The 12,315-nt window shown below is 28.9% G+C and overlaps 1 protein-coding gene across 1 annotated transcript; it reads right to left on the bottom strand.

Annotated features, from left to right (window-relative positions):
• Window positions 1–5,569: 5,569 nt before the first annotated feature.
• LOC105765363 (beta-1,6-galactosyltransferase GALT31A) lies at window positions 5,570–8,734 on the bottom strand. Its single transcript, XM_052625853.1, has 12 exons — window positions 8,370–8,734; window positions 7,590–7,686; window positions 7,445–7,506; window positions 7,131–7,342; window positions 6,981–7,044; window positions 6,812–6,884; window positions 6,535–6,655; window positions 6,355–6,442; window positions 6,149–6,274; window positions 5,960–6,069; window positions 5,701–5,869; window positions 5,570–5,618 (listed from the first exon to the last, which is right to left on the bottom strand). Exons 1-11 carry the CDS (start codon window positions 8,471–8,473, stop codon window positions 5,721–5,723), a joined length of 1,206 nt encoding a protein of 401 aa, XP_052481813.1. The 5' UTR covers window positions 8,474–8,734; the 3' UTR covers window positions 5,570–5,618; window positions 5,701–5,720.
• Between the last annotated feature and the right edge of the window lie 3,581 nt (window positions 8,735–12,315).

Raw genomic sequence — 12,315 nt, forward strand, 5'->3', positions numbered from 1 at the left:
ATGGTTAAATTCTTCTATTAGTCCCTGTACTTTGCAATATTTAGTCCCTATACTTTTATTTGATCAATTTTAGTCTTGTACTTTTTGAATTGATCAATTTTAGTCCCTGTACTTTTCAAAATTTTAAATTTTAGTCCTAACCCAAATAGTAGAAATTAAATATGTTTGGTTAAATTTAATTACTAGTCTTGTAATATTTATACAGTTGTAAATTTAGTTCATTTTCTCCAATTGGATCATTCTAAGTCCCTATACTTTTAGAAATTTGAAATTTCAGTCTTAAAATAAATAAAAGTCATTAATCCATTAATTGGATTTTTAGTGAGTAATATGTGGAAATAATAAGCAAACATGACATTACAGATGATAATATATTTGATGTATCATATTTTGGAAATAGCAAAATTTTACTTAATGAATTTAACTACTATTGTTTGGCAAGAACTGAAATTTTAGAATTTAAAAAGTACATGGGCTAAAATGATCAAATAAAAGTATAGAGATTGAATCCATAACTTTCGCTAAATACGAGACTAATAATGAATTTAACCTTTTATCTCCAATCTTTCTCAATTTGGATAATGCGTGAATTAATATCTCTCAAAAAATAGAGCAATTTATTCCATGTTAATTTTAAAATGAGCAAATAAAGATAAATCACAACAATTGATGTTTCTCGTCAATTGTAAATAATTTCGATTTATATATTAAAGCCTTCAATATTTTATATATTCTATCATTTTGATCTTAATTTTAAAAGAATAATCTAGAAAAATATATAATAGACAAAAAAGTGTAAACTTTGAAAATATATTAATATTAAATTAAAGGAGAGTAAATTATGCTAAATTTTTTTTAAACGCAATAGAAAAAATTAGAAAATTTATTGCTGCCTCAGAAATGCAATTATTGTAAGCTAAAAATATTTGTAGTAAGGCCAGGTTTGGATCATATAGATCCATATTTGAATAAGAATTCCAATTCAGCAGTTGCGGTTGAAAGGGTGGTCTCCGCGGCGTGCCTTGATTCTGCACGGAATATGGACCAATTGACATGTTGTATATGGACTTACAAATATTCTAAGTCATTAGCCAAGAACTTTGGCCGTATGAGATTATATTGTAATAATTGGGATGGAGCTTTCTAAGTATCTTCCTTGAAGGAGTCACCATTGTTTCTTAATTATTATTATTATTATTATTATTATTATTATTATTATTATTATTATTATTATTATTATTATATCTATTAATCAACTTTTAGAGGTTTAATTTTAATTTAATCATCAAAGATTTGGCTTAGAATATATGATGATCTTACAAATATAATATGCGGTCTCCATATATTTCTTACTTTAGTTGTTTATTATTTTAAGGGTAAACTATATTATTAATTATTAAATTATGGATAATTTTTGTTATGATCACTTACTTTAAAAAAATTACAATTTAGTTATTAAATTATTTAAAATTTTTTATTTAAATAATTTGGTTGTTAAGCTTTTTTCTTTTAAAGTTCGTCAACGAGCTTCAAACGACAATTTGATGATTTTAAGAATTGGTACTTGAGCTTGACACTTTTTTTTAATGTGGTATATATGTTTTTTTTGGTCGATGTGGTACTTGTATTTGACAAATGTTAAATATTTTGGTACCCAAAAGTAACGATGTTAACATTTTAGTGTTTGGTTCGGGTTTTAGGTTTAGTTTGATGAAAATTAATTGTTAATATTATTAGGTTTGAATTTTTCATGATTTTGTTAATTGTCAATTTATTTACTTTTACGTCTAATTTGCCAAGTATAATTCGATAAATAGAGGCGAATCTAGAGGGGAGCTGGCATGAGCCCCGGCCCCCCTAAAATGAAAAATTATTATTTAGGCCTTCTAATTTTTTTAAAAATTTTAAATTAGTAAAAGTAAAATTACACTTTGACCCCCTAAAATTATAAAAATTCGATTTAATCTTTTAAAAATTATAAAAATATAGACGATAAAAAACTAAAATTTCATTCGGCCCCCTTAAAAAATTATTCTGGCTTCATCTCTGTTGATAGATGTGATTTAATTGGGTTTATGGTTAATTTAATGAAAGTTAATTGCTAATGTTATTAGCTAATTATGAATTGTCATCAAATTAACTCTAAAATCCAAATTAACGACTAAAAATAACATTATTATCTTTAGATATCCAAATATATAACTTTTATCAAATACGTATACCACGGTAAAAAACCACAAATGTTACATTAAAAAATGAGAAAACTCAAGTTTATCATAAACAAATGTAAATATATATATGTATATATAAACGATTTTATTTATTTTCATATAAAAGATTGTTACATTCTAAAAGTAGGAAATTAAAGGATAGGTGTTAGATTCTAAGATGTCACGTGACCTATATACATTTAAGACATTGTGCATCTATCGTATAACTTTTAAGACATTACTGTTGGCACACAGTTTTTGAGATCAAAAGCTGTTTCTCTATGATAAAAGTCAAAATATTCTATTTTATTTATTTCAAATATTATGTTTTAGTAATTTATGTTTTTATTTTATTATACAACAGTTACTCTTCCGTTAAAAAATGTTACCTCCTGAATGACAGTCCAACATAACAGTTAAAATAAGTTTTAAATGCCAACATGAATGTCCAACCAAGTAAATTAATTAATTTTTTAATCAAATAAATTTAATTAATTGAATTTTCTAAATTAATTAAAAGAAAATGTTAATTTGGTTTTTCGAAATAATCAATACTAATGCATCAAATTAATCCTTGAACTGGAAAAGAAAAATTATTGATCTCCTTTTTCTTGATCTCCTTTTTCTTTTAGTTTTCGTTTTCATTTTAACTGAAAAAGCCATTCATTTTCATAGTCATCTTTGTTGAATCGAAATAATAGAAATCAAATTGAGTGCTCTATCAATCTGTTGGATTTTTTATTCAAAATGGAATAACAAAGAATCGATTCAATGAAGGGTCTAGGCATGAATTACAATAAGTGATGATTTTTTTATTTTTTACTTAGATTTTGGATTCAGATATTATGTTTTTTTTTTTTGTGTAATATGATCCATCTTTTCATTTTTTTTATTTGTGTATTGTAGGCAACCGCAATAACAAACATGTATAGAGGTTGGTGTATGCATTTCTTCTGCTTCTTCTTCTCTGTTGTTTTGCTATTCTCTTCTCTTTTTTTATGGTAACAAAAAAACTCAACTATTACTTCTTTTTAAACCGAAAAATTTTGAGTTTTAGGGTAAAATTTTGTATTCTATTTTTAGAAAAAAAATTAACTTTTCTCATCCACATTGGCATTTAAAATCCATTTTAATTATCACGTCAGACTGTTGTTTGATAGATAACAGGTCTTAACGGCAAAGTGATTATTTCGTAATAGAACGATACCTTAAGTGACTAAAACGTAACAATTCAAACATAAGAAACTAAAATGTGACCTGAAACAAACAAAAGTGACTATTTTAGAATTTCCCTATTAAGTGGGTGAAATATTAGGGTTGTGTTGGTTTTGACAAATCAAATTAAGAGAAGGTGCAAGTTGACTTTGCAACGAATTGATTAGTTAAATTATGGTAATTATTTCGCGAAAGAATCTAAACAAAACTTGAGATCACCAATTAGATTAAGATAAAATCAGAGGGTAGAGATATTATAGTGCAGCGGTCAAAAAACAATATGGTTTTGCTTTAATTAATGAAATTAGCACCGTAGAATTTGGGACAATACACTAATCAAGGAAATGAAAAATGTTTTCTCAATAATACTTTTAAAAAGATTCCTAAATACAGAAATTCTTCAAACAAAATTTAGTGGCATTAGATTAATTAAAAGTGCCATAAAGAAAGACCTTTACAGCAAAAAGATAATTTAGGCGAAGACGAAAGGGTCCCTTAAATTTTATCAAAATTTTGACAATTAAGATTTGATGGCTCAATTTTTTATATACTTTTTTAAATTTTACTATTTGTAAAATATTTATTTTGGAATTATAAATTTTGTGTCTAAACCTCATTTTCATTCATTAATATTAGTTTAATTTTTCTATTTTTAATTAATCAAATAATTTTTGTTTTTTACATGTTTATATCAGTTTAAGGAGGAAATGTTAGATGTTATTTTGAATAATTTGAGTATAGTCAAATGTTGTTTAGGTGTATCTGATTAGTTCCTATTTTCTAGGGATTTAGTATCAGTTTTGTTGCTATTTTCTTGTGATTTTCAGTTGTACTTCACTTATATAAAGACTTGATTAATCGTTGAATAAATATGAGTTTACAGTTTATATATTTGGATTCGCTTGGACTAAATCTAATAATTTTGTTAAAAAATCTAAAAACAATCTGTTAATATATGTTTTTTTCAGTTGTTGTTAATACTAATATTAAATAAATTGATCTTTCTAAAAAAACAGGACTATTTAATTCGTATTCATTTTGAAAATGAGTAAGTAAGAACAATTAATTGCAACAATTAATGCTTTCCATCAATTGTACATAACATTTATTGATATACAAATAAATTAAGCTATCAATATTTATATATTCTTTAATTTAATCCTGATTCTAAAAAAAACTATCTAAAAATGTATAAAATTTAAAGCTCTTATCACACACCGGTTGACACAGATTACACCGTGTTATCTTCAAATATATATAAATACATAAATAGACATAATGTATAAACTTTGAGGGTTAAATTTGTTATTATACCAAACTAAAATATGTAAAATTGTCAAAAATAATTAATGTTGTGATTAATTATAGTTAGATGCTTATTTTCGAAATCTAACAAAAATTAAATTATTTTTAAAAAATTTATAGAGACTAATTTGCTCGAGACAGCAGAGGTTTTTCTACCTTGTATAACGCAATATATATAATTTGAATGGGTTGCTTGCTGGCTTGTTGCAAATTAAAGTGATGGCCTTGAATGATGGGTTTTGAACTTCCCTGCTCATTTAAAGTAGTTTAATTTGTACTAAGCTCAATTTGAGATTCATTCGGAGTCGATCAAATGGCCGGATTATCCACTTTTGTTTGTTCATTAATTTTCCATTACCTAAAAGTTTTTCAAAATAGATTTTTTTAGGCAAGGATTTTAATTCCTAACATTATTTCAAGGGTTATTTTTTTTCCTTAAAATTTACCTAATGAAGACTGATCTAGAATTCATTATAAAGTTTCAAGCTTGAAGCTTTGGAAAACTGTACATGTCGGTTCCCTCCGAATTGTAAATTTGGTGATCAATCAGCATCAAACAGTCCTCTCAAAGGGCTCACAAATTTTGAGAGATGAGTTATCTTGTCAAAGATGTAACCATGAACCCATGAACTACGAACTATCTGTGCCATATGGCGACTTCTAACAACCCTTTCTGGGTCCGACCAAGCAACAGCTTCAAATGACAAGCCGATATCAGTCCACCACTCGTAGATGGTAAGGATAACATTGTAGCATATACCAGGATGTGCTGTTTAAATAGTTCTCATCTAACCTTCTAATGCTTCAAACAGTGTGAAACAATGGGGGACCGCTTTCGGTGAATGATAAATGAGAATATGTGCGTTAATTAATTTAATCCTGTACCAACTGTCCCGGAGACAATATGATAGGCAAAAATCAGGGCAGATGGTGCTTTGATTGATGCAACATACACAAATATATTACTAACCAGGTTAGTGACAGTGTGTTTTAGAAGCTTGTATGCCATATGGCATCGTCGCCCTCCCCGCATCGCTGATGTACTTCCTGCATTCTCTCCACGGACTTGCAAATGCCGCTGCAGCTCCAATCAAAAGATGCACCACATGGATTCCCTGCTTGAGCTTTCCACTCGCAATCTATCGAACAAATGTAAGACATTGTCATGAAAAGATCGTTTCCATGCACAACTAAAATCTGGCACACTACTATGAAGATTCAACCCTTACCCAAGAGAGTACCACAGCAGAGGCTTCGTTCGTCGATATGCTCGACATCAAGACCAATAAACCAAGAACCTAAAGAGACGTCTTCGTTTGCATATCTATGAAGTATGTGCCTATAAAGTAAACAAAACATATAGTTAAAAAAACATCATGTAATAGAATAGCATAGCAAAAAAAAAAAAAAAAAATTACCGATTGACGGAGATGTAGGTTGCCAAGTCTTTGGACACTGCATATATTTGTCCGGTTGCATGCCTGAAGTATTTGTTTCCCTCCTCACCAAATTTCCAATATTCTGGCTCATGGTATTTGACCCCTCTATAGAGGTAAGCACGGTTAGATGAAAAGAAGCAAATACGACAATTAAAAAAAGAAAACTAAAAATATTTAATCCTTACTTCTGTGCTAGAACAGGTCCAGATTTCATGCAACCGATATAAACACGGGGTTTTGATCTGTGACGGGCCAATGTAGAACCCACCATACCTGTAGTATAGTCCATATCAATATGGTAACCCTGCTACAGGTCTGTTCAAGAAAAAAATGTTGTACTGAAAACTTAGAGCCGGATCACTAACCCAGATTTACATGTACATCATCATCAACTTTAATATAAAAGTCTGCATCCCACTTAGCGACGGCTGTGGAAAAGTATATTTGGGTTTTCGATGATAATTCATGGTAACCTTCTATGTGATTCTGCCCAAACAAAAAGTAAAAGATGAGATTCCGTGTAAGCTTCTAAATTCTTTAAAATTATAAATATCGAGCTCTTCACTTTGTCATGTTTTTGTACACTAAGATTAGAGAAAATAACTCATTAACTTGACCCAATGCAAGAAAGCATGAGCATACCAGGCGCAGAAAATCCTTGTATTGCTCCTCTTCAGCTTCGATCCCTCGATCCAAAATACCACCCGGGGTTGCACTGAGAACCGAATGTACATGTTCAATAAGAATATCATTCAAGAAAGCTAAGTAGCACATAAAAGTTGAATGCTTCGAATTGTCCGTTTGAACTTACCTGTGTCCTATGACAAATCGCATTATAATTCCCTTCTCTTTCTCCAACCTCTTTAATTCCTCCCCTGAGAACAATAAACCTCGAAAAATAAATAATTTACTAGATCCCAGCGAGTGTCTAATAGAATGCCAAAACAGTACTGAATCAAACCTTGAGGCATCCAAGTTTCCCTGATTGAGTCCCTTCTTTTCCTACTGCTGAATGCTGTTATAATTCCCATAACAAAGAAAAGTTTCGGGCGTTCCTTCAAGTTCTCGATTCCAGGTTTTGTAACCATCGGAGATCCTTCATTACTATCTCCCTTGGCAGCTCTAGCAGCAGCTAGCTGCACCTCCAATGAGGAGATTGTTTTGTCTAATGTCCTGACAGTACGTATCGTGCGAACACTCTTTTTAAGTTCTAAACAAATTTTAGACACCAAAGGCTAACTTGGGGCAATTAGTCTAAAAGACATAGAAACTTACATAATTACATCATGAGTTTGTGAAACTCGAGAAAGAATATCACCTGCCTCGACAGAAGTATCCTGTTGTAAATAAAACATAATCTCATCAAGATTATTTGTATGCTATATAAGCTTTATGACAACTTTATACTCTATAAACTTGCCTTATCACAATTAACCAAGGGATGAACTTCCTTTCTCCCATGTGTCAGTACAGAAGAAGCCTCATTGATTTTGACAGGATCGGAACTAGTCCACAATCTGTAGAAAAATGAAAAACCCATGCACCACTAGTTAATGCACGCTTACATATAATACTACCACTCAAAAAAACAGGCAACAACATACAGAAAGACCCTTTTTACATAAAGTGATAACTCATAGATGCCTTAACATCAGAAAACTATTTAATGGCCGTGTTTATAGGCGATGTCCCGACTTACCCCTAAACAGTTTTTTTTTTTTTTTTCAGGGATCTCTTGCACTTAGCTGCTACCAGCTTATAGCTTTTGATACAGAGCATAAAATCAACTTCCGAAAAACCAGCTTTTAAGTACAAAGTACAAATTCGTCATACATCACAAGTTATAAAACCAAATTCAATGAGATTAATCTCTTTTCTCACAGTCATGCATTACTAAATCTGCTACTAGAAGAGAACCAGCATAGCAAGTAAGACCCCGCCCCCCCGGGCCCAAATCCTGGACACTGACAGATCTAGCAAACCTAAGACCTAAATCTATCCATACAGAGGCATTTTGCTTGACACCTTTGCAACAAATTAACAAGATCCTTCAACATAAAACATAAAGGAGCAAAAACAACCCAGAAATGAAACAATAGTTAACGCTTCTAATTTTACTTTTTAAAGCTTACGACTTTGTCATTCAAAACAAGATCTCGATCATTCAAATTCCACTAAGAGAGAGAAAAAAGAACAGAACCTGTTGATAACAAGCACACCCAAGAAGAAGCTAGCAATGCAAAAGAAAGAAACCCATCTGGTAGAAACTCCATTGGCAGTCTTGTGAGTTCTACTCAAACCCATTGCAGGAAAAAAAAAAAACCCTAAAGAGCTTCAGCCTTAAGGAAGCTTCCTCTTTTTTCTTCCTTTTTTTTCTCAGAACTTTTTCAGTGTCAGAGACAAGAACCCATCAAGAGATAAAAAGAGAAAATCCTTAACGGCAACAGGTAATAACGACAAAACATTCATGGAACCAAAACATATAGGAATTCAATTGGATTTATGTTCATATTTGGCAGCAATGGAGATGTAATATCAGCTGGCTTCTAAATCATGTTATTTGTTAAGCTTATATTATATGCTCCTTTTCATTGTTTTCTTTATAATAAATATTTTTTAAAAAGTCAGGACAACTCTTTATCTTCCTACAATACCCTTTCATTCCCTTTCCTCTCGTCTTTTTCAAGCCCTTTTTTTTCTTTCCATTTTAGATAATTATCCACTAATATTTTTATTTAAGTTCAAATTATCGACAAAACCTTCGAAATCAATTTTTTTTTTCATTCAAATTTGTTGGTTATTGAATATTATTCCCAGGTGCCAATAACTTTCTTCAACCTGTAATTTAAAAATTCTCAGGTAAAAATTGTGGATCAGCTTTGACAATTTTGCATTTAAATGTTGATAACTGCAAAACCTTCAAATACTGGTTCAGGTATACCCACCCAAATATATCAAATTTGCTTGTTGCAATCAATTTTTATTGGAAGCAATATCCGGTAAAATTACATCTTTAGTCTCTCTTAATTTTAATATTGATAAATTACTCCATTTCAAAAAAATTCGAAACAATTTAATCTTCGTTAATTTTACATAATTTTAATTGATATGTTAACAAATTTAGTTCTATCTATCTATATATATATTCTTCAATCTAAAGTTTTTATATTCTGGTTTTTCGATTTGTTTTAGATATTTTAATTTGTTTTATATTTTTCAAATCATTTTTAGAATCATGACCAAATTGATGAAATATATAAATATTAAAGGTTTAATTTCATATTATATTGATCAAAGTTATATACAAGTTACTGAAAATATTAATCGTTGTAATTAATTATCCTTAATTGCTCATTTTAAAATTAATGATTAAATTACTTCTATTTGAAAGGGACCAATTTATCAATATTTAAATTGTGAGGGACAGAAGAGATGTTTTTACCAGCAATATTCTAATGCAATTTGATTTTTTATTGTGGGGACTTTGGTTAGCCAATCACATACCTTATTTATTTCCGGTAAGCTAAACTAATTGACGATGTCAATTTAAATTTTAGGGGCTCGATGTATTCGTCCACTAATGTTTCCATGTGAAGAAACAACATCAAAATATTGGTTTTTATTCTAACAAGCAATCAACGAAGAAAATTATATTTAGTTATTGTATTTGGAATCATATGACGATTATTAGTTGATGTTTACGTTTTAATATTTTATTTATTTTTGTTAATGTCAAATCAATTATTTAATTTTTATTAAAAATGTTTTTTTGTTTAAAATAATGATTGTTAAAGTTTTCTTTAGCAGAAGGTATTTAATTTTGTTCCAAAAAAAAAAAAAAGGGGGATACGGAAGAAAAGAGGGATAGTTTGGTCCAAACAAGACAAAAGTGAAACTTGGTTGCCTTACTGTAGCATAACTTTATTGGAAAAATTTAAGACAAAACATATTATAATAGGTTCTACTTTTTGTTTAAGAATTTAGAGTAGGTTTAATGGTTTTATTATTTAATTATTAAAATTGAAAAATTATAAGAATGGTTATTTAATTATTTGATTTTTTATTCGGTTATTAAATTATTAATGAGAAAATAATTTGGTAGTTTTAAAATTAGCATAATAACAACTTTAAGTCTTAATATTTATATATTGTGTAATTCTAAAAATTTAATTTTAGCATTTTCACATTGTGTAATATAGTCCTAGTTTTGTAGTTTTACTTTTATTTGTAACATAAATGGTTAATTTTAGAAAATTAAAAGATGAAAATTATTATATTGGATTGTTGGGTTTTTATTTTATTTTTTGTATATTTTTGTTTTTTAAACTTTTTAGGTGATAGGGTCACAAAGTAAAATAAAATTGAAAAAAAGATGAATTACATAATGTATAAAAGTTAAGTTAATTTTTAGAATCAAGACTAAATTAACATAATGTATAAATAGAGGATTAAAGTTGCTATTTTTTAATATTAAAGGTTAATTTTGTAAACAGAAAAATTATTGTATAAACTCTTCCCACCTCCTAGCCTATGGGGTACGGGCACTACATCATTTATTTTTCCATATGATATTTGCACATAAACATAATATTTCAAAGTCACCAATTGAATTACTTTTTCAACCAAATGCAGAAACTATTTCTAAATACAGTATAACCTGGAGTTTATGAAAAAAAAATAGAACAACTTTTATGAAAACAATGGAGAAACCTAGAAATGAAATCCAAAAGGAAGCTTTTTTTTTACACGATCTCATAAAAAAAAAGTGAATTTTGATTTCTTGGATTTAAAATTGAAAATGAAAAAAAAAAAACTTGTATAGCGACGTAGAGAAATCCAAACGGAACTAAATTCTTTTTACATTATCTGAAATTGTCGACTCTTAGGAGTTTACTTTTCAATTTTTTTTCCATTGTTGAGTTTGATTCTTGATCATACAAAAATGGTTGTTTTTGTTTGGGTTTTTTTTTTTTTTTATCTTTATCAAAATTTTCCGATCTTGATCCAAGAACTTTGACATTTTTTGTCAAATATTTAAAAAAATACATATAATTATTACCTTTCGTTTGGATTTGTTTTTATAAAAGTTAGGATTTTACTAATTCTTTTAGCCGAGTTTCTATAAAAAAAATCCATTTTTAATCAACAGCAAAATGGTGTTATTCACCATTTGCTTGAATGATATTCAAAATGGTTTCTCCATTTAGTTGGTAATGGATGCAATATATATTTATTGCAATCAGGTCTTTTGAGGGGAAAAAGTTAATTGGAGTTTATATTGACATGAAAAATAAATGATGTGGATTAATTTTATTAGTTAGGGCTCATGTTTTTACATGGTTGGGAAAGTTTATACAATAATTTTTCCATTCAACGATCGGAAAAAAAACTGAATAATTGAATGGTCATTTTATACCTTTTATAATTGAGTAATTAGAAAAAAAAACCTTATCAATAGTTGTGTGACTATAACTGTAATTTACACAATGTTTATTTTAGTCTAATTTAGATATGATGTTGTAAAATAAAAAATATATAATATTTAAAGAATGTTTAAATTCAAATATGTAACTTAGGTTATAATAAAATATTAAAACAAAATATTATGTAATTAATATTTTAAAAAATAAAATCCATTAATGAGAAAAAAAATATTAAGACAACAAGCAGACTGATGATACGGACAAACTAAAACCCGAGCCAACAAGCTCACTTGATACATCTGAACCTATCATCTGCACTCTCCAACCATATTATCTTCAGTCACAAACATTCTCATTAAAAGAAACAATGGGAAAGTCATCTCATTTCATATGATTTGCATATAACAAAGTTGCTCGAGCCAAGGAATAAGCCTCCTTGTTGGCATATTGACGAGTCCAATAGAAGGACAGGCACTGAAACAAATTCTTCATCATTAAACAATCACGTAAAAACACACTTAGTTCAGAAAAATCAGATGATGGGCGTAACAAAGCCGAAATTATAAGCAATCGATTCGACTCAACTATAACATTATTGAAGGCGAAATATTTTAACAATGACAAGGCTTCCCTAATGGAAAAAGCTTTGGCATGGAAGGACTAAAACAAGCATAAATAAAAACTAGAAAAACTTTTAAGCACACAACCCTTAGAGTCTTGAAC

The sequence above is a fragment of the Gossypium raimondii genome, chromosome 12 (genome assembly GCF_025698545.1).
Source record: "Gossypium raimondii isolate GPD5lz chromosome 12, ASM2569854v1, whole genome shotgun sequence".
In the NCBI taxonomy this organism is placed as follows: Eukaryota; Viridiplantae; Streptophyta; class Magnoliopsida; order Malvales; family Malvaceae; genus Gossypium; species Gossypium raimondii.